Consider the following 23,113-nt stretch of genomic DNA (forward strand, 5'->3'; position numbering starts at 1 on the left):
TTTTTTTTTTTTGTTTTTTGCATTTTCTCAGCTCTCCAAGAGTTTTGAAGATGTAACAGACAATTAAAAAAATAATCCTCCAGCACATTTTCACAGTGCCTCCAGGTTTGCAGGGCTGCTTTAAGCTGTTGTTAATGGACAGGCAAGTAGCAGATGATGCTGTAACATAGTATAGCCCCTTCATCATCACACAAGCCAAAATGCACTCATCTCAGGCAGTGCTAATAGGCCAGGGGACAGAAGGGGAACAGAGATGTGGGTACCGAGACTTCCCTGTCAGGCTGCAGCAGATGTATCTTACCCCTACTTGCCGAGATCTTTACAATGAATACATATACTTCAGCATTTCTCTTCTGACCTTTTAATCAATGGATTTATTTAGATCTTCATATTTATTCCCCAGCTGTCCCCACAAGCTTTAACTGTCATTTCTTAAAAAGATATTCAACAGAGAACTTGCACAGATCAGCCACAACAGTTTAAGGTACTGTTATATCATTACAAAAACGGTATTACAAAACCAGTTTCAGGTACTGTTACATCATTACCAGTTCTTGTTGAACTTCCATTTTTCCCACTCCCTTTCCTTTCCTCTTGCCATATTTATCTTAAAAATGCCATTTAAGGGCGTTAATTTTATTTCAAGTATGTGGAGTACTACAACTAGGAAGAACCTGAGATAAACTGTGCCCAAACAACTCAATTGCAAGCTTTCAAGTTTCATGACAGCTGCACGCAAAGTAAAAGCTAGGCATTAAAGGTCCTATTATCATTTAGGGTCTTTCAGGGAAATATTCTGACAATTCTCATTTGTGGTAGGATCTATTCCACCTCCTTAACACTTCTGAAGTAGTTTAGAGCTCTGCACTGTGAGGGAGGACCTTTCTAATCATTCAGAACAAGCCATGCTCCTTGTTCTCCTCACAGATCCCATGCAAATATATTGATCAAAGTCCAACTCTTTTTTCAAATAGTACCCCATCTAATACACACTGTTTTACAAAATCACATATATGATGTAATATATGTGATAGATATAGGACTTACATCGTATGCCAAGCAGATCAGCCTCCTGACATTTACTTAGGTCTGCTGCAACCAGACCATGCACCACTCCTTACCCTTATAGAGCTTCAACCTATTCTTTGTCCCATCTGAGCTTCATTTGGTTCATATAGAAGCAGAACTCCCCAAAAAGCAGCTTTGGCAAAGCAGAGAGGACTAGACAACAGGAGAAACAAAGCCCAACCCTTCAGGTACCCAGTTCTCAGTACACTGCTGCAGCACATTATGTCTCAGGGACGCCAGCATGGTCGCTGGCTATTTAACAAAGACACTCCAGCCTGAGAATGAAGGGGAAGCAGAAAACTAGAATAATGATGGAAATGAAAAACAAATAAAGGAATAATATGCTCTATCAATGCAGAACGATATATGTCCTGCCATGTTCTCTCACTTCTAACTTGGCAATAGGTGGCATTGTAATGTCTAGGTTTGATAAGAAAGTCTATATTGCAGGGTACAAGCGTCTGAGGTAGCTTAAATAACAGCAGAGTCTCTTCTGTGTTCCCGCAGGCTGCACATAGTAGGCTGCTGGTATCCTAGCTTATCACTCTGCACACTGGCATGTTCCTTCTCAGAAAATGCATGGCAAAGCTTATTTTTTTCAGAGCTAGAGGAAGGACACCAGGGGACTATCAGCACTTGGGCAATTTGGTCTATATTTTTACAACAATATGGCAGAGCTCATGCTATAGTGTACAGTCATGAGACATAAAACAACCTGGATTTCAGAAGCTTAAAAATCTGATGAGTGGTGGAGAGGTAAAAGGCTACAAAATTGTTCAATTTGTTTTAAATATCATAGCATTGCCAAGATGCTGTTTAGATTCTCCCAAGCAACACCTCAAACTGTGAACTTGGTGTGGAAGACCTCTATATCTAGAATAGCACTGGAGTATCCACAAAAACTTTCAACAGAAACAACAAAAACAAACAAACAAAAGAACTAAGTTACATAGCATTTATAGAACTCTGCAGGGAAAAGTAAATACTTCACCCATTTCCTTGGTTTGACTGAAGTAGCTACAGTCACAAAGGTATCTTCAAACAATGTAAAAGGCTGTTCTGCAGTGTTCTGGGACACTTTGAAAGTGATAGTATTGCCACGTCTTGCGTTTTTAGACTGATGCCTTGAGAACAGCATTAGAAAATTCATTCAAGGACCTCATTGTTTTGAAAGACAGCTACAGAAATGCCGAGGTTTTATCTCAGATGTTACCAGTTCTGAAAATACGGGCTCAACTATTGATCTTTTAGCCTGAGCTATTCTGAATGGAAAGTATGAAAAACCTGTATGGATTGATTTAGCTTTGGCCTCCAAAATCGAGTACTGTATCTGTATACATAATGACACACTTAGGTTTACATTATAAAAGGCTACATTCTTCAAAAACAAGTCCTACAACCAAGTGATAGAAATAGTGCTGATGCACTAGGTGCATTAAATATCACTAAACCAGCACTGTTTACCTGAAATAAAAAAGGTGTTTACTGAAGTAATACTTAGGATTTTTACAATTAGAAATCTGAAGAAAACTTTCTTTCAAGTGCTCTGACAGAATCAGCTTCATTAACTACTTGCTGCTGTATGACTAGATATGCAGCTCCAGATCAAACACTTCTCTCTGGTGATGGTACATTTTAGAACCAAACCCCTTACATCAGTAATTATGATATCTTTCTCAACACAGAACTTGAATGACTTTGTAAATTATTGTTACAGATCCAAAATAAGTCCTAAAATCCCAGCATTACACTGCCACACTATGGCACAATTAAGTTCTGCAAGCAAGAATAGAACAAGATGACAATAAAAATAACTCCTTTAATAATTTAGGTCTACAGCATCCACCATTAGTTTTGTTTGCCTACTACATTTGTAAAGCACTAAATCCAAACTGTTGTGTCATGTTACGCAACAGCTAGCTAAGTACATTATGCTTGAGGAATTATTTTTTTTTTCCCAAAATGAAAAAAGAGAAAGTTTACTTTCTCCAAGCATTAAAATCTTCAAAGACTAGTTTGATGTGCCTGTTGCACAGATGGAGCATGCAGGGAAGTGGATACCAAGGGCATTTCTTTACTCTGTTGGCTATAAAATACAGGGTTTTTTGTTCTCTACATTACAATGCAATCTGAAATGTTTTCAGTTGATAGGCAGCCGGAGGAAAGAAAGGTTCAAAAGAACTTCTTAAATTTTGGGGTTGTTCTTTTTTTTTTTTTTTAACTATTTGTGGTAATGCTACAGAATTTTATAATCTACATTATTACCTAATGTCAGAATATAACTAATTTCAGACTCAAAAATATTTCAAAACACTTAATATTTCCACATTTTTACTACTAAATTTTGTAAGACCTTTAAAAAAAATACCCCCAAACCCTGAAACAAATATTTTTGCTGACCTTGAAGCACAGCAACCCAACATGGCTGAAACTTCAGGTCTAACTTTTTAACTACAGCAGATCACTCTACAAAGCATACATTATTTTAATTACTTTGCCATTTATATAATTTATACCTTCCATAGTATTTGTTTTGCAAGAAAGCTATAAATCAATTTTGTATGACCATTACTAGTACTGCTTTATTCATTCCAACATTCCACTTTTTAAGTGTTTTTCTAATAAATCAAACATTATACATAAGCAATTGGCTGAGGCCAAGACCGTACCAATTATTTTACCTGCGAGGACTCGCCATTATAAACATTTCCCACAAGGCATAATAAAACACATGTCTGGTGCCACAAGACTTACAGGAATACTCTATACTGAAGCATTAAATAAAGATTAGATGACTAGCTGGAGTTTCATTTGTTCCACCCCTTCCTTAATTGCTACTGTCACCACTTCAGTTTACAAAAAATGTCATAGCCTAGATGCATGCCAGTGCTTTCCCATTAAGATGGATTATTCAAGCTTTTAAAATCACAAATTAAGTCTCTTTTGTCTCCCAACACTTTCAGGCACAGATTACTTAAACCATTGATGAACACTGCTTTATCTTTTGTACATTACTTGCCTCTAAGCCACATGCACATACACTTTAATACAATTTTTGGTTTTAGGCCTCTGCTTTCAATCATCACATAAATCCTGTAAAATTTTTACTGCCTTTACTCAAAGCCCAAGCCACCATGTCATCCCTAGGATCCTACCTCCTCCTAATAGTCAAGATATATAAACAGCAAACTGGGAACATTAGAGTCTTCTGACAAAATCGGCACCAGAGCCTCACAAGCAAATCTGAAGTTCTCATGGGTGTTTTTGAACTGACTGGGAGGATGAGTCCAAGTAAATTCTATACTTATACCTGGTGGCAAAACTGCAAACTGCCAGACTGTGATTTTTGGAAGCCTTTTGGGAGGAGAGGAATTTAGCAAACTTGAGTGATACTGAAAATTTACGGAGAATGCATTATTAGCAGTTTTAGTGATTAGCAGTTGCCCAAGAGTCATGCTGGACTGCACGAGGAAACTGAAAACAAATTCCAAATTTGCAACTTCTCCCCAAAATCAAGTTTTGAATTGAATTTTGAACGCAATTCAATTCAGCCAATTTTGAAAATGTTGGTCTTTAACTGTACCAAAAAAAATTAGCAGCAGACCCTGCAGCATTTCTGTTATTCTGTACCTTTTAGTTGCAAAAATAGGTTTTCCCTTCCCTGGCTGACAGCAGTCATATCTTCTTGCACTTAGTCATTCAGGCATCACAACTAAGTACTTAAAATCAGACAACCTACTTTAAATTTTGTATTATTTAAATTAGAAAGTTTTAGGCTGAAGTTGAATAGAATACTGAAAAATGACGTTTCTTAGTACCGTATCTTTTCTCCCAGCCCACTCTGTGAAGGATACTGTATTCCCTATCAGATAAATCGGACTCCAGTCACATGGAAAAGATTAGTTACAATAAATTGCATTCTTAGTGCTGCTGAAATTTGTCTTCCTTGGATGAACTAAAACTATGCTTCATTGTCACTCATCAGACATCCCCTTCTAGGAAACTACAGGAAACTTCATACCTTCCTGAACTTTTCCATCTGCTTATAAAGATCTGGATCCAGCTCCTGAGACACATCTTTCATCCAGAGTAGAGCTCCTCTATATTCCGTCCGATACTGTTCCATTCGGTTTACTGTCAGAGAAGTGTCTGAGATGGCCCTGTACCTGAAAGTCTCCACTTCTTGGTATAATCTACTTAAAGGTGTACGCAGTGCTAATCTGGAGGAAGGCATGGAGGAAACAAAGGAAAGAGAAGAACACGTCAAAAGAGTTGCATTAATCTGTCTGCTTTTGTGGAACAAGTACTGACATATTAGTAGCAATCAAAAAACCACACACTGCCAAAACAGTTCACTTATGTGTAGTGCATGCTCAGATGGCCCTAAAGCTTGGTTGGGGGTACACATGAGTGCATTAATTTTGTATGAATATTGTATTTGTAATCTTCCTGTTCAAGTAGTGACTTTTCACTTACACATGCAAGTAGACAAGTAACCTTTTGTAATGTGTATCCATATTTTAGTTAGCCAAGCTGCTTGTGTGTATGCTATTACCATTCCTCTTCACAAGCTGGACTTAACTACTCTAAAAACGTACCTGAGGTAACTATTACTGGATGCATGCCACAGACGTATAAGGATTGTCACGTTAAGCCTCACAAAAAGCACTTCCATTAGCCCTTTACTCTTCAAATGTAAAGGTAAATAAAGAAGTCATCTGTCAAGTAGATAATGATCTCATTCCTCCTCACTTATTTATTTATTTTAGGAATCTGAACAATGTCTTTGAAAGACATTTAAGTTTTGAAGGATTTAGGCATTTTCTTAAACATTTCTTCCAGCAACTACACTTCGGAAAGGCAGTAGGGGACATTGTCGTCTTCCCTATGTCATCACTGTAGCTTCTAATGTGATCTCAAAACTACTTTTGCCTTGCTTCCTCCTGATGGTTCTGCTTTCCCCTTGGTTGCCAGCAGCTACCTCACTGAAATGGGCTCAATCAGTTCTACAGCAGTGTTGAGTTTGTTTAATGTGTTACTTAGTGACTTCATAGGCATAAGAGAATTCCTAATTTCAGCTCCAGTAAACAGTGAATTGTGTCTTCTTGATCTCTAACTACTGAGCTAGATATTGGCATACAACATAAATAAGAGCAGTCCCAACTTCATGACCTTGGAGACGGCTCAAGAAGAGAAGCCAGACAAAGAACTGGTTTTATTTTTATGTGATTTTATTTTAAAAGTTGCTTTAAAAATGCATGAAGTGAGAGATACAATAAAATGTGAACTTGTTAGTGTATTCCCTCTCAATTTTTTCTCATTCTACAAAATCTTACTCAGCCCTTCAAAGGAAAATTTGGTTTATGTAGATGTGTCATACACTGGGATTCCTATAAACATTTAGACTTTATAAAGAGGAAATCACCAGTGCTTTTGCTGAAAGGTGCCTTACACATGTTTTAAGGATCCCACTCATGGCTGTTACTGGATGTGCTAATGACCAAACTCTAACCCAAGATAAACATAGGAAATTCTCAGTGCTCTGTATGAAGTGTTTTATTTTGAGCCAAGCAGCTGCACTGTTAAGCTAAAGCTGGAAAGTAACATGGTAGTTAAGAGCCACAAAAAAATCCTGTAAAATATCACAGAATAGAATTTTCCATTGCAAATGATGGTGAATTTCAAACTTTCATAGTCCCAATACTGTTTTAAAAAAAACCAAAACACCACAGTACTCATCAGGTATTGTTACTTATAAAATCTCTGAGCAAACACAGGGTCAGCGAGACATCAAGGACTCCGGATAACAAACATATTTATGTATATGTGTGTCTCTGGATTCCTTACCTCTTACTGATTTGTTCCTACCCAACCTACACGACCTCAGTGGGGGTCTGAGATCTTCTCCTGAGGAACTTCAAGATTTAAGGCTGCAGCAGAAACTGGCAACCTGACTTCTCCTTTCTACTCTATTAACTTGAGGCATGAGACTGCATGGCTCAGAAAAAGGCATTTCCTTACCCATTTTCCTGACCTCCCAGGACCCAGATACCTCCACAATGAGCCTGCTGTAGCATTTTTCTGCAGAGTGAGAAGTGCCACAAAGCAGGAGAGGGACCTGACATCAGCTCCTTTACAACCCCACTGCTAGAGATGTCTGTAGCTGCACAGCTTTCTGAACTGCTGAGCTGTACAGGTGCAAGCAGAGGATCTGGAGATACAGAGATGACATAGCAGGTCCGTAAGACAAAAACCAGGATCAGGCAAAACTACACAGAGCAAGCCACTAATATTGCAAATACTACAGATAGGTTGGTCAGTAACAACTTTCTTATCATTTGGTTCCTTGCATATTTCAAATGGCAAAATTAATTATGCCAATGGTGAATCAACTACAATTATCCCACATACTTTGTAAATCAGACAGCAATTTTGACACATATACCTTTGCTGAGAAGAAAAGCAGAGAGCTTTTCCTGTGGCTTGCATCATTTTTCCTGCTCTCGTTTTATCCTGAGAGCCCTGCAACCGAAGAAATTTCCCCAATTCATTTTCTTCCTGAGAAAGAACTAACGAAAAATAAATGAGTGGTCAAACATTATTTAATAGGTTCCTAACAGCTTTAAAACAGGCTTAACATCAAATAGGTTGTTATTCTAAATCCAAGCAGCACAGCAAAAACATAATTTCATTAAATTTCTACATTTGGGAAACAGAAGATCTGATTCACTTGAGACATTTGCTGATATACTTAAGAATCACAAAATTCCATCAGTGCTGAAAGCCAACAGGAGAAAGAAGAAACATGCTGTTACTTCCTTGAATAAAAATAGTAGGTGGGTTAGATTACACAAAGGGCTCAATCTTGATTAAAGTATCTTTTAGTCATGAGTTTTAAGACCTGTTTGGTTTGGGGGTTTTATTTTATTATTTTATCATCATTATTATTTGGTTGATTGGTTTAGGGGCTATTTTTAGTCATATTTTACCACCTACACTGCCTCAGCTGATCTTTGGTAGCATACCTTCTCTGAAGTTAATTCTGACTTATACTACCCAAAGCTTGTTCACTTCCTTTTCTCTTGCTCTCCATTTTTCATGCTTGACTACAGAAATGAATTTTTCATATGGAAAATCTAGTACTTAATTTTAAAAAACATTCATTTTCAAATTACTCTGCAAGATTATTTTACAACTTTAACATTTTACACAATTCAAACACTATTTTCAAAATTGTATTTCAAATATCTGAAATATTTCTAAAAAAGTGATACTTTTTTAAACTAGAAGATGACAATGACTTGTTGATTACTTCTAAGCTGGAACCATGGGTCTTCATGATCTCACATCCTTGGTCTTATCTATTAGTCTTCCAAGGCAGCTATTTACTAAAGTAACAATTTATTCCCACTATGAATAGTAAGAATGGCTTAATATAAAGAAAAGAGATTCCCTGAAGTCCTCATCCTTTTTCCAAATGCTGGCAGTCAAATCCATTGCAGATTTTAGTAGAATTTGCTGCATGCATGTCTTTGTGTCAAGAGATTTCACCTGCTACTGTGGAACAATTCTTGAACACTACACTTCTTGTACACTACTATTCTATATTCTAATTTTACATTCAGATCCTGAATCATTATCTCCAACTCTCTTTGGACAGTCAAAAGAAGAAAACCCAAGAAAATATGAACAATGTTCCACAGAAGAAAGTAAATTGAAAGATATCTCCAAAGCTGGATTCTCTTTTCCAGGCCAGAAATCACAGTAGCAGAGAATCAAACTACTGATTGCAGAGAACCTTTAGAGGTCATTTAATACAACCTGCTTCTTGCAGCTTCTTAAATGAGGCCCCTGCCTGCCCCCAGTAACTGCCACTAATTACTATACACCCATCAGAGCCAAGTTGGCATTATCAAATTTATCGTAATAGCATGGATTACTTAATTATAAAACTAGTATTAAGCCCAATATTCTTCATAGTCAATCCTGATTAAAAAAATAATATTCCATAATGCAGACCCACTTATTTTAACTACTGTATTGGATCATACTTACAACAAATCCTTTTTTGATACAGTTCAATTGCTTTCAGCAGCTCCATACATGTTCTCTGAATAGAATGGAACAGCTGATATTGAAACAAAATACACAAAAAAAATTGTAAGCATATACAAGAAACACTGACAATTCAAATACAAGAAAGAGATTATTTTTTGTAGAAATGACTAGGATCACCATTTTCTTCTTGAACAATGAGTAATTTTTCCAGCATGAAAGTAAATTTTCCTTATCAATTGTGTTTTTCTTTCAATTAAGTTGTCCACTGAAACTAAAGAGAGACCAATCATAACTTATGAAAGGAAAACAAAGACAAGAATGATTTTGGAAACATATCTAATATAAATAGCTAATAGTTAACCAAACTACTGTTGGGGCTTTTTAATTGATATATTTGTGTATATATATATGAAGGTGTAGTACAAATCTTTCTAAAAAAAAAAAACCCAACACTCAAAAATCAAAATAGAATAAAATGTTATCAAAATGTGTATAATGCTTATCAGGTGTAGCAACACACATACTGAATTTTTAATACTACAAAGTTTAGTGGAACAAGCTTACATTGGTATTCCAACAATGGAAGTTATTGATTTAAACTGAGATTTTAGTGGCACAGCTCCAGTTCTCTAATCAAATTTTATAAAGCATCATTTTCCATAGGAAGTGGGTGGGGGTGGGGAAGTCAGTCTTGACTGAATTTGGGGATTGTTTCTAGGTAATAGAAAAAATACTACTCTTTCTGTCTGTACATCTAAAATCTTCAATCTGTAACTTAAACCTCATCTCCAGCATATCAAGCACTGTACAAACATATGCAAAATGGACTTCCAGAACTGTCTTTGTTCACATGTTTGACTTCCTGTACATTTACACCGGTCTTTTAGACCGTGTCACTTGCGCTTGAGAAGTTGTTCAAGTGAAAACATGATTATAGTCTGGTAAATGCAACTTTCCCCATTTCCAATCCCACTTAACTAACAAAGCATCCTTTCTGATGAATCTGCAACACAGTACCCATGGTAGGAACTCAGGAACGCTTTTACAAGAGATCGTTACAGTCTTCCAGCTTGTTTTAAATCAATGCTCTTGATTTATAACCCATCATGAAGAGCCCATAGATAGAATCATCATGTTCTAAGTTATCACTATTATAGCTAGCACTGCAAAGATTTATTTGTTGTAAACCAGCCTCTTGTATTTCAGCTAAAATGTGGATAAACTGAGAATCTTAAGTCAACAATTTTCTATGAAACTGCAAGAATACCAATAAGGCAAAACTTTCCTCCTTATGTAAGAAAACAATACAGATAAAACTTAGCTGGACGCTAACTTGATTACTGCACTTTGAAAGTCCATTCTCTCTTTTGCTTTGTGTTAAACGATCAAGCTCTTCAATTTTGTAGAGCCTTAATATTTTTATTATTTTTCCAGTGGGGTTGAGGACAATGACAGTAGAGCTGTATTTGTGACACAGCAGGATTCCTTCTCTTGGTGACACTTTACACACTATCAGAAACTTCTTGGGTCATGTCAAGATCCAAACAGCAGGGCGCATAATGCACCGTGTTCCTTCTTGGCACACTGCATGATTTTCCCTGCTGTATGCAGTATTTTATAACTGTATAAATAATGTCACTGTATATACTAAGGAATACTATTTAAAAAAATAATCTTGAACTGATATAAGCAAAGGATAAGAATAACTAATATAAGTAGAAATTACCACCTCCTGCTCTCCTCTAACAACAAAAGGACCAAAGCCTAAAAATAAGTAAGAGAGATATTTGGTCCCAAATAAAGTTTGAGGGATGTGGGTTTGTGTTACAAAATCCACTATGTTTCCTATATTTGCATAGGTACTTTTGTAAAAAAACAGAAAACATATTACAAGAAAACAATTATACAAATGTATATACACTATTATATACTAGGCGCACACATATTAGAAGCTTGATGGAAATGAAAACATTTTAAGAATTAACAAAGAATACACATTATGTAAACATTACAAACCTCAAGTTTTGCATCCAGATCTGCATCTGAAGCCACAACATGTTCATCTTCTTTTTTTCCTGTAACTTTTATAAGGGTTTGTTTTGTTTTCCAGTATTTTTGTTGCATTTTATTGACCACAGATTTTTCTTGGCTTTGAGCATATTGGTCATAAAATTCCCTTGGATAATTGCTAAAATATTAAGAAACAAAATTACAAAGCTTCAATATGATGCTTAAAAAAACAAATCTAACATGCTAGATGAATACATTTCTATCAAGAATATTGCATTTGCATGCAAACATATACTTTCCTACCATGCATTTCTTCATTATGCACTAATAACAAAGCAATTAAATTAGTACACTAACTTTCTCCTCCTACTTTAGAAAATAACACACTGCTTTCAATTTGAATGTATTTAACATGTATTTTAGCGGTACTGCCAAATAATCAGCTGCAAATAATTCTTCCCAATAGGGAATGATTTATAGCCCATGTAATTAAAATTTATTTTTATAACTAATAGGAGAGTTTCAAATGAACTAGTAGAGTTGCTTAGGCAGCAATCTCATGCAAATTCAGCAGTGTTGGTGTTTCTCAAAGTTCATTTTATGAATGGAATTAGATTACTTCTTGCCCTCCCTTTTTTTACAATTGAGTAATACAGACTTAGAAGAGCACTCATCTCTTTTGAGCATGCTATGTGAAAGGTAGAACCCTCACGACTCCTTTTACACATGCAATGATGGCTGTGGGTGCATATACATGCAATTGCTCTTCAAGGACTACTTTCTACTGACAGATGACTCTGAATTCCTGTAGCAGATCAGCAGAATAAAAAGTGTAATCTAAAGACAATCATAATCTAATCTAACCTAAATCCCACAAAGACAAACTCCCCATCCCACAATATTTAAACCACACCAAGATGTGTGCCTGGCAAAATCTTGGAGCAGATTCTCCTGGAAGGCATGCTAAGGCACATGAAAAACAACAAGGTGCTTGGTGACAGCCAGCATGACTTCAGTAAGGGGAAATCCTGCCTGACCAATTTGGTGGCCTTCTATGATGGGGCTATAGAACTGATGGACAGGGGTAGAGCAGCTGATGTCATCTACCTGGACTTGTGTAAAGCGTTCAACACTGTCCCACACAACATCCTTGTCTCTAAATTGGAGAGACATCAATTTGATAGGTGGACCACTTGGTAGATAAAGAAATTGCTGGATGGCCGCACACAGAGAGTTGTGGTCAATGGCTGAATGTCTAGCTGGAGACCAGTAATGGGTGGTGTCCCTCAGGGATCGGTGTTGGGACCGGTCTTGTTTAACATCTTTGTCGTTGACATGGACAGTGGGATTGAGTGCACCCTCAGCAAATTTGCCGATGACACCAAGCTGTGTGGTTCGGTTGATACGCTGGAGGGAAGGAATGCCATCCAGAGGGACCTTGACACACTTGTGAGGTGGGCTGGTGCCAACCTCATGAAGTTTAACCATGCCAAGTGCAAGGTCCTACACCTGGGTCGGAGCAATCCCAGGCACAGCTACAGGTTGGGCAGAGAAGAGATTCAGAGCAGCCCTGCGGAGAAGGACTTGGGGTGCTGGTCGATGAGAAAATGAACATGAGCCGGTTTCAGTGTGCGCTCGCAGCCCAGAAAGCCAACCGTACCCTGGGCTGCATCAAAAGGAGCGTGACCAGCAGGTCGAAGGAGGTGATCCTGCCCCTCTACTCTGCTCTTGTGAAACCTCACCTTGAATATTGTGTGCAGTTCTGGTGTCCTCAACATAAAAAGGACATGGAACTGTTGGAACAAGTCCAGAGGAGGGCCACGAGGATGATCAGGGGACTGGAGCACCTCCTGTATGAAGATCGGCTGAGAAAGTTGGGGCTGTTCAGCCTGGAGAAGAGAAGGCTGCATGGAGACCTCATAGCAGCCTTCCAGTATCTGAAGGGGGCCTATAAGGATGCTGGGGAGGGACTCTCCATTAGGGACTGTAGTGGTAGGACAAGGGGTAATGGGTTAAAACTTAAATGGGGAAGTTTAGATTGGGGGTGTTGGTGGATGAGAAAATGAACATGAGCCGGCTTCAGTGTGCGCTCGCAGCCCAGAAAGCCAACCTGGGCTGCATCAAAAGGAGTGTGACCAGCAGGTCAAAGGAGGTGATCCTGCCCCTCTACTCTGCTCTCGTGAGACCTCACCTGGAGTATTGTGTGCAGTTCTGGTGTCCTCAACAGAAAAAGGACATGGAACTGTTGGAACAAGTCCCGAGGAGGGCCACAAGGATGGTCGGGAGACTGGAATACCTCCCGTATGAAGATAGGCTGAGAAAGTTGGGGCTGTTCAGCCTGGAGAAGGGAAGGCTGCATAGAGACGTCATAGCAGCCTTCCAGGATCTGAAGGGGGCTTATAAGGATGCTGGGGAGGGACTCTTCATTAGGGACTGTAGTGATAGGACAAGGGGTAATGGGTTAACACCTAAACACGAGATGTTTAGATTGGATATAAGGAAGAAGTTCTTTACTGTAAGGGTGGAGAGGCACTGGAATGGGTTGCCCAGGGAAGTTGTGAATGCTCCATCCTTGTGTTCAAGGCCAGGCTGGACAGAGCCTTGGGTGACATGGTTTAGTGTGAGGTGTCCCTGCCTATGGCGGGGGGTTGGAACTAGATGACCTTCAGGTCTTTTCCAACCCTAACTATTCTATGATTCTAAGATGACTTAATTGAAAATATAGCTTTACCATTAAATCTCTTTCAAGAAGTGTTATTCCGTTATTAACTTCCACAAAAGTACATGCCTTTTCCCCTATATGCATATATAAAAAGCTGCAGTAATTTTTCCGTTCTTCAGAAGTAAATGGTTGCTAAAACCTGCTATATTAAACATTCCAGGGAAATAAAAGAGGTTGAGTTTATTTTGAGAAAAGATACCCTTCACCTGTGGAGTGACAAACTGTGGTTCACTACTGAGACACCCCCCACTAACTCCACAACACAGACAGCTCACAGACGCTACCCCAAGAGGTCTTCAGACCCAGCATGCACATTGGTTCTATATATGTATTGAGACACACAGGTATGTGTGTATATACATATGTGTGTATATATATATACACACACACACACACATACATGTGTGTGTGTGTGTGTATTGCTTGCTGTGAATAATATGGCCATTCTGAAACAAACCATTGTTACACATGTTCCCCAAAAGGGTAGTGAATCTGCTCTACATAGTTACCAGTGACACAGTTTAAACTGGAAAGAAAATTTGTCTCACAGGGATTTGTTACTTCCTTCAGTTATTTTTTAATCAGTTTTAGGACACAGTGGCTTAATCACAAAAGATGTGGTAAGAAATGAAACTGGAAGTGAGCAAGGACAAAATTCAAAATGCACTTATATACAGCAATTCTCTGTTTCTTCCCCAAACTTTGAAAGCAAAGATATTTACCTATTTAATTCTACCCAAACATTAGTTTCAAAAGCTTTATTTACTAATTTCATTAAAATTAAAGGACATTTTGGTGCTACAGGACAAAATAAACAACACATGCAAACCATACCATATTTCATGTGAAATTCTACACAGACAAACCCTTAACTGTTCTAACAACAGCCAGCCGTCAAGCCAGGCGAAGCCTATACTGACCCGACAAATACTGTAACTTAATAAATCTACAACCTCTACAAGAAGATCCTCCTGGATTATGTGAGAATAGAATGTGAGAGTTTAATCAAAATAGCATTACTTTAATAATAACAATAATAAAAAACAAAAATCAAACTGCTCACAAGCTAGCGTAAGGACCCCAGTTGCCTGGCTAGTTGTGTGCTTTAACTTTTGCTACAGCTGTGCAGATAACCAATATCTCAGTTCAGTGGTCAACCGAAGAAAACACTGTAACTCATCTGATGTCAAACAGGCTCAATATCTACCTCACTTGAGGTCACTAGAGATTCTGGGGGCATAGTGCAAGGAGTAAAAATGAGTTATTAATATGACATCCCCCCCCAAATTAACAATGCTGGCATTAATAGATTCCTGAATTAGAGAGTGATAAACCAATTGAAGGAATAAGAGGAATATAATTGTAGCATGGTTTGGGTTGGAACGGATCTTAAATATCATCTAGTTCCAACCCACGATAATCTTTTGCAAACATACACAAATTAAGCTTCTAATTTCATTTGGAGAAAACAGTGAAAGATTTATAATCCCATTACTGAAGTATCTGGTAGCAATTTTTACTGGTAGATTCTTGTCAATACTTTTTAAAATAGATTTTGTGTCAAGCAATCATGGATATATTTAGGTTTTGTTGAACAATCAGAACATGAAACTAAAAGAAGGATGTATTTTATTGTGAAGTTGACAACCATGGATAAACCTCTTGAAATATGACAGTTCATACATTTTTTTCTATTAAAGAGGAAATCTGTAACGTGTTATTTTTCTATCTATTCAATTCACTTGTTTTTCCATTCTTTAGCAGTCTTTCATCTTTTATTTTTATTCCTTTTAAACAGAATGTCTACCAATGACTTCACATAAATACTAGGTGCCAGAATATTGTGTGTGATAAACTCAGCCTGTGACAAATCAGCATGCCAAACACCATTAGCTCTTTAGAGTAAGAAAAAAAATGACCAAGGTACTTACTACTTATGACCTTCCATGTTTCTTGTTTTCTTCAGACACTTAAATAAAATAAGAAATTATCAGTTAATACAAACATCTTTAAAATGTAATGTTCAAGTTAGGTTCTTACCTTTTTATGTAGAAAATTACAGTCTTGTTGCATTGTGTTTCCCATGTTACAACAGAAAACTTTTCAATCTGTGGCCTTCCTCACGTAACACAGAATTCTCACTTAAATTCATGACAAACACATTTAAGCGGTGTCACAGGTGTTGCCAATTATTATGTTAGCAAATTTTCCAATTTACCTGGCATAAATTCAGTGATTTTCTTGATGAGGCAAGGCATCTTTCTCAGTCAAGTTTTTTTTTAGCCACAAAAATAGTTCAGCTACTTTTTTCACCCATGTCCCACTGATCTACGTTTTGAAAACACTAGCTATACCACATCTTGAGGAAAGGATGCAAAATTTAACTACCAGGTGTTTTTTCAATGAGGGACACCACACTTCCTGAAGATACTTGTATGCATTTGGACTTCAGATTTTAGAAGTTAGTATCTCCAAGCTTGAATACTCAAGTCTCCCACTATACTCTGAGCTGACCAGATGACATGCACATCACTTCCTCACTTCCCAACAGTAACTGAATACACTCCTTCCAGGCCAATTTGTAAGTGAAACCAGACATTCCTTATAAACAATGAGCAACTAGCATTTCCTCTGCTGCTTTCAGAGAGAATTCTATTCTCCAGCATACAGCCAGCATAGAAATGGAAGCACTGCAGTATGATTGTAGCTGGTACCAAAAAGAAGCTGGGCAGATGGCGCTGCTGAGAAACGGCCTTTGATAAGACAAGGTACAGTACGAACACACCAACATGCTGAACTAAGATGTGAAGCTGACTGAGAAAGTTGGAATGGAAAAAGTAGCTATGAAGGTAACAGTGCTGAAATGGAACTTGGGCACTCATCTGGATGAGAGGGAAAAGGGGCTGCAACAGGGAAACGTGACATTGGAAGCATCTAGCATGGTGCTGCTTGCATACAGCGTGGTTAGCAATGGAGTGGCAAAGGGACTGGAACAGATTGCACGAACAGAAACACAGGAACGTGAACCACCAGAGGGCTTCCTGCAACTGAGAAGCACATGCACTTCCACTTGGAGCCAAATGGAGCCAAAGATTTCTGATTCTAATCTCTCTGCTGTTGGCACCTGTGAAACTTCCTGGCAAAGTTCCACAAGATTCTGCAAGATTATATCAGAGCAGAAAATCTTCCTGAACTGGGATTTGTGAAGTGTTCATAAGAACTCCCAGAGAAACCACGAGAAAATAGGTAACTGCCTTCAGAGCAGAGCTTAAACATAAAGGCAAAGAGCTACACAACAAAAGAGGAAGAAAGAGCTGTTTCAGTTTGTCGTCTGCATTATAGCACCACTGAGTCAGGTAATACACAGAATGGACAGCAGCAGTCATGGCTTTGCTGTAGTTTCTAAAGCCATAAGGCACAGACAACATTAGCTCTGTTTTTCTAACACCATTCTGCTTGACTTCACTGGTTTAATACTGGTCCTCCTTAAGTCAACTGTGGGTGAGTGCAAGTGAGATAAGAACACAGGATTTAGCTTGTATACACAGCCATGACTCAGTCAGCAGCACGCTTGGTTTGACAGGAAGGAACAGTCTATCTAGATGGAAAAACACACATATTATGTGAAACAAAGTGTAAATGACAATCATGGGGAACAGGTCTAAGGCACACATTGTACGTTCACCTCTCCTGGAAGCCAATGTCCCTAAAAAAAGGTTTGACCTTATATTTTGATTCTGGGATCTTCTTAGTTATATTCCAGAGTTCTATATAACAACCCTATGCCTTTAATATAATATTTGTGGAGATTATTTCTTTTTTTACTTCAAAATGAGGACTGTATGAGAGCTATCAGGCCAGTGCTTTCATGGTATGAAAATGAGGGCATGCATTCCTTCCTGCTGTGAGGCATTATGGCATTTGAGGTGTTTGAGGCTACATGACCTGCTGGCATAGTGCTGTATGGTTGATTAGGGTGGAAGGAAACCAAAGTGGAGCCTTACCTACACTGCCTGTTGGAAATGGCTCCTGGCATGTGGTATCCCCAAAACACGCCAGGAGAAAGAAGGGTCCTATAAATTTCTAGGTGGTACAGATAAAAACTACTCCAGGAAGACTGCAGCAATTAACAGCGGGAACAAGCTGCAGCTCAGTCCCTGGGTTCATTTTATTTCCAATACAGAGGTAGATTTTGCTCTTAAATGAGAATTTAGTTTGCACAAAGACAGCTTAGTAAGCAGTAGCATTGAAAAAACAGAACTGTGATTACTCAAAAATGAACCAGATGACTTTTGATAAGGTTTGCAGTGTTCACCTATGATTTCCATCGATGTTCCTGGATCCCATCCATTCCAGCTGAGTTTCAGCTTTCTCTGTGATTAACACTCTGGAAAACCTAGATATGCACTACCGTTATGCCATTCTTTTAGCTGTTAATTTAGACCATAAATGTGCATTTGGTTTAGGTCTCACTGATCTCAATGGTAACCCTAACAATTTCCATTCACACAGACCTTATTTCAAGTCAGTTACACTTGTATATTTGCAGCACTGTAAACCAATTCATAATGCATGTTTCAGCATCACACGTAAGCCCTACTGAAATGGAAACAGTATATATTAACTTAGACATTAAAATCAGGAATGAAATTAGAGAAACATAATAAGGGAGCTGTATGTAGCTGATATGCTATCACAGGAATTCTCATGGTTGTATACAAGTTCTGCTGCAAATATATCAACTTTTAGCTTGTCATGTTAGGATTTTATTTTTAAGAAACATCCACGCTTACTAGGTAGGTCATATCCTTAACTGGATTTTCAGGAGAAGCTGAGAACTATGGGATCTTTGAGGTCAACTTCCTCAAAGCACATGCACAGCCCATTTGTATGGGCAGAAAGTTGAGCACCTGTGGCAGAAGGCCAGAATAGATTAATTTTAATGAACTTGAATGCAAAACTCATGCATGTAGAAGACGGAGATAGATACAAGTTATGCAGGAGAATGCAAAAGTATGCAGGGGTGGAGTTAAAAAGCCAAACCCATGCTGGGGCTGAAACTAGCAAGGAACATAAAGGTCAACAGCAGTGATTCTGTTAAAATTTGTATAATGCAAATCAAGATGAGACTGGAGAGCAGCAAATTTGCTGCTACCACTGGTTTAACACAGAAGACCTTCCACAAGAATAGTGTAAATGGGCAACAGAATAACACTGCACCAGCTGTGTGTGCGTGTGTCTGTGTGTGAAGCTACACGCACACAAGAAAAAAAAAAGTGTAGATGTTTTCTTCTTAAGAATTACCTACAATATTTCACCTGTTGGTCATATTGTTTATCTTCATTCATAGCTGAAACTTAACATAAACAGTTTTCATTCTTCAGATTTTGCTACATGTACAATGTGAATTGTCCCTTCACTCATTTAACAGGGCCATAATTCTCTAACTTCGTATCTTGTTACTGTCTGTTCCAAGCCCAGGAAGCAAACAGGGTTAAGATACTGCTTCAGTGTAACAAATGACATTATTATTAAAAGTATCTGGGAGAACTGAAAGCAGTGAGATTTTTTTTTAAAGAAATCCCAAAGTCTAAGTCTAGCCACAAAAAGTGAGAGATCCTAATAAAAGGGGACTGGAAACAGCCCATGGAAGTATCTAGGAATTAAAAGGAACACTTCATAACAAAGAATCCCTATGTTTGTGAAATGGTGGCCATGAGGCTGCAGAGAACAAAGAATGAGCACATAACCTTTGACTACTTTAGGTTTTGAACTCTATCATGCTTTCGAAGAACAAGACATAAATGTCCCTAACAGAAGTAACAAGAGGGCTGCTCTTTGCCAAAGCTGACTACAATGGAAGCATATGACACTAACTGGAGTCCAACAATACCTTCCCCCAAAACTTCAGTCAAAAGTAACCTATACTGTCATACAGCTTTATATATAAAACAAGCTTAATTTGCCAGAAGAAGGTGACGTAAGAGACTTTTTTGTTTTATCTTCTCAGTGTATTAAAACTAAAAAAAAACAACAAACCCACAAAAACCCAAAAAAGTTTTGATAAATAATAATATGCTGACACCGATTAAAAATAAAATAAAAATAGCATTCACCACCTTATCAGAAAGCATTTTTATCAGAAAGTTTCCATTATCTTTGATGATGAAGAGTTACACAACACTTGCGATCTCCATGACAGACCACCTTTACCTTGGTAAACAAAAGGCAGGGATACTCTAGATAGGGGAGGAAAGCAAACATAGGTGCTCTATAGTGCTGCTTTCTCTAGCATGCTGTTATAGTCAACTGTTCACAAATCCACATTTACTGCTGCACAGTGCTGGATCTGAGGCATCCTGAAGAAGTCCACACAGGGCTTCAGTAATTTTGCAAGTACTTCTTAGTGTTTTTTGAGGCAGACAGATACTACCTCAGTTTCAGCATTAAATCTGAGCTGGCCCTGTTCATAACAAGTCTGCCCAGAATTCAAGGGACCACAGTGATGGAACATCCATCCCACACAGAACCAGCTGGATTCATAACCCCTGACGAAACCTTGAAAATCCCCAACAGGCCCTCTGAGGAGCTGCCTGGAAGCCATCATGTCCCACAAACCTCCCTGTTTGCAGACTGACTCCAGAAGGGACCAGCACAGCCCATCAGCCTGGACACTGTGAAGTACAGCCCAACTGTTTCTAGATTCAGCCTGGCTTCAGAAGCCATACAGCTGCACCCAGGCAGTGCTATGTCACAACTAACACAATGTGCTGGAACCACGATGGTCCTGCAAACAACCAACTGCATCTGTGAGAGAGCTTATATGGGTTGTAAGGATATTTACTCACAAATTATTTCCACCAGAAGACAAAATAGCTGGAATGAAGACAGAACATATTTCTGGCATAGTGCATCGCCTTATGTCCCTACTAACATATTTTATTAGCCATGATGCTGGAATGAAACTTGATGGAGGATGCTCTCATTAGCAAGTAGCATTTCTATTTCTATGGAAAATCCTCTGACTCTTTACAGTCTCCAAGACCATTTGAGTACACCATCTACATGCTGCTATGCCAACAGAAAAATGCTTTCATTGTGTTTTGAGTGATTTAAAGTCCAGCATACCCTAGGCTTACCTTCCAGCTCATGTTCTGTACATTTTTACATGCTTGCTTCTCGCTTCTCTTTTTTAGCTTTATTATATTATACTTTTGCATCATAAGTTGTCAAGTTTCCCAAAATCTGAACAACTTTATACAAATAGTATCTGAAGATTATTTATAACATGGTATAAACGCCTTCTCTCCAGCAGCTAAACTGAGTATACAAAACTGCATATTCTCAATCCCATGCAGATACTTTTCCAATAAGTGTAAATGTAGGAAGTATCATCTAGTGAGGTGAAGTTCATATCTTAAGATCTGAAGTTCAGATCCTAATTCAAGTATCTCTCCTTGACTGAGCATTGGTTACACTGCTCTTCTGTGCTCCTACCTTAGCTAACAGATCTTACAGACGAAAGCAGGAAGCAGAGACAGCAAACAGGAATCTTTTCAACTGTGAAGACTGTATCTGAAAAATGTTGATCTAATCGCAACTTCTCAGAACCAAGAGATGAACTGAAATATTTGCAAAAGTGTTATAAATGCTGATCTACAGATCAAGTTTAACAACCCAAGATGACCTAGGATAGTTATGTAGGGAGGCAGTATTGAACAACATGTTCTTTTGAGATGTGCCCAGAAACAAGAAAAGGGAACAGAATGAGAGGCAGAGCCCAGTTCAGCAACTTCTATGTGAAAGTAATGTGAAAGACATTCTACACTTTGACTGGTAGCACTGCGCTCCCAGTTTACCGTTCTTTCGAAGCAGCAAATATGTTCTCTGGTTATTCAAACCCCAGACTCTCTGCACCCTAAACCCCTGCAACTTATAACTTCAAATATGGCAGAATCATGTATTGCAGCTGTTTTACTTAATATAACAATTTTCTTAAAATGGGTGATCTTCCAAGAAACGATGAATGCAGTAATAGTACAGTGGTACCAAATACAGAAAATAAGAAGAATTTAAGCAGTTCTATCTGTAGAAGTTAAAAGTGATAGCTTAATTTATGTAAAATACTCTGAAGGGAAGAAAATGTGCTTAGGTGAGGGAATAAATGCCATCTGTGCCTCCAATAGCTCTTGACTGACAACCTATCTCCCCCACTCTGCTCACGGGAAGCTGTAATCAAACTGAATCTAATGAATGGCCCTCCAGAACAAGAAGCAGTCTCACTGCAAGATGATTAGGCAGGGCACAGTTGTATTTTCTCTGGTCTGTCTACAAACACACAGACCAGGATCTTCAAATTGTGTTCTACGTTGCCTTTCCCAAACGAAAGTGAATAAAGCAGCCTATTGATCTGAATTATGCATATTGAGAAAGCAGAAAGAGTGAAGTCTGGGCCTATATAGGCATTCAACATCAGGATTGAATATGGGTTTACAAGTATTCCTACTATTAACCACATAAACAGCAACTACTGTAATTCAGCTAAAATTAATCTAGAGTTTAAGTTATATCAGTATGAAAAATGACGAGATTTAATTTTTCCTCTAAAGCTCTTGAGGTTCATCCTTGATGTTCTAATCCCAAAGCTGAGCTTTAAATCCAGGATTTTCATTCAGTTAGCCTCCTCACTGATGCAATTTTTCATTAATTCCAAAAGTTTGCAGAATTAGTCAGCAAGTGCTGCGCAGAACTTCCTTCCACTTTTGGTCTGTTCCTTTGTCTCAAACAAATTCACAGCTTTGCTACTTATCCTCAGAAGAATTTATCTTACAGATTATCCACAACTACTCAGGAGAAGAAATACCACAATCTTATAAAAGGAGTTGTATCAACAGAATTAATCTTTCAACCTATTTCAGGAGGTGACATCTAGAAATAGCTTCACATGTTCTTAAAACCAGCATAGAGCAAAACAGCATCTGTTATATAGAGGAACTCCTGCTATATTCATACACCTGGGAGGTGCTGAGGAGGAAACAAATAATGCTGTTTGACTCCCAGTTATCTACTGTGATGCCTAAATTTCCATATAGGTCTCTCAATAATAAGCCCCTGTACAGATAGTGAATAGAACCTCCAAAGAGCAAGTCTGAGCCCTTAAACCACAGCCTCAAGACTGTCCTCTGAGCACACAGAAATTAGTTTCTGCATGAAGCACCTGAACTGGATGGCTAAATGATGCAGTAAGAGCACTTC

At 38.2% G+C, this 23,113-nt stretch overlaps 1 protein-coding gene across 5 annotated transcripts in view; it reads right to left on the reverse strand.

Moving 5' to 3' along the window:
* Positions 1 to 23,113, reverse strand: part of ICA1 (islet cell autoantigen 1) — a 74,200-nt gene that overhangs the window by 45,460 nt on the left and 5,627 nt on the right. For all 5 annotated transcript variants that reach the window (XM_061344704.1, XM_061344703.1, XM_061344702.1 and 2 more), the window contains exons 2-6: positions 15,790 to 15,827; positions 11,143 to 11,314; positions 9,124 to 9,196; positions 7,514 to 7,637; positions 5,090 to 5,288 (exon numbers count right to left, since the gene is read on the reverse strand). In XM_061344704.1, the coding sequence (XP_061200688.1) occupies positions 5,090 to 5,288; positions 7,514 to 7,637; positions 9,124 to 9,196; positions 11,143 to 11,314; positions 15,790 to 15,806 (585 nt within the window). In that variant the 5' untranslated portion in view covers positions 15,807 to 15,827. The remainder of the gene's footprint in view (positions 1 to 5,089; positions 5,289 to 7,513; positions 7,638 to 9,123; positions 9,197 to 11,142; positions 11,315 to 15,789; positions 15,828 to 23,113) is intronic.

The sequence above is a fragment of the Neopsephotus bourkii genome, unplaced genomic scaffold (assembly GCF_033783945.1).
Source record: "Neopsephotus bourkii isolate Nb327-2 ecotype Australia unplaced genomic scaffold, CSIRO-AGI_Nbou_v1 NB_233, whole genome shotgun sequence".
Classification (NCBI taxonomy): domain Eukaryota; kingdom Metazoa; phylum Chordata; class Aves; order Psittaciformes; family Psittacidae; genus Neopsephotus; species Neopsephotus bourkii.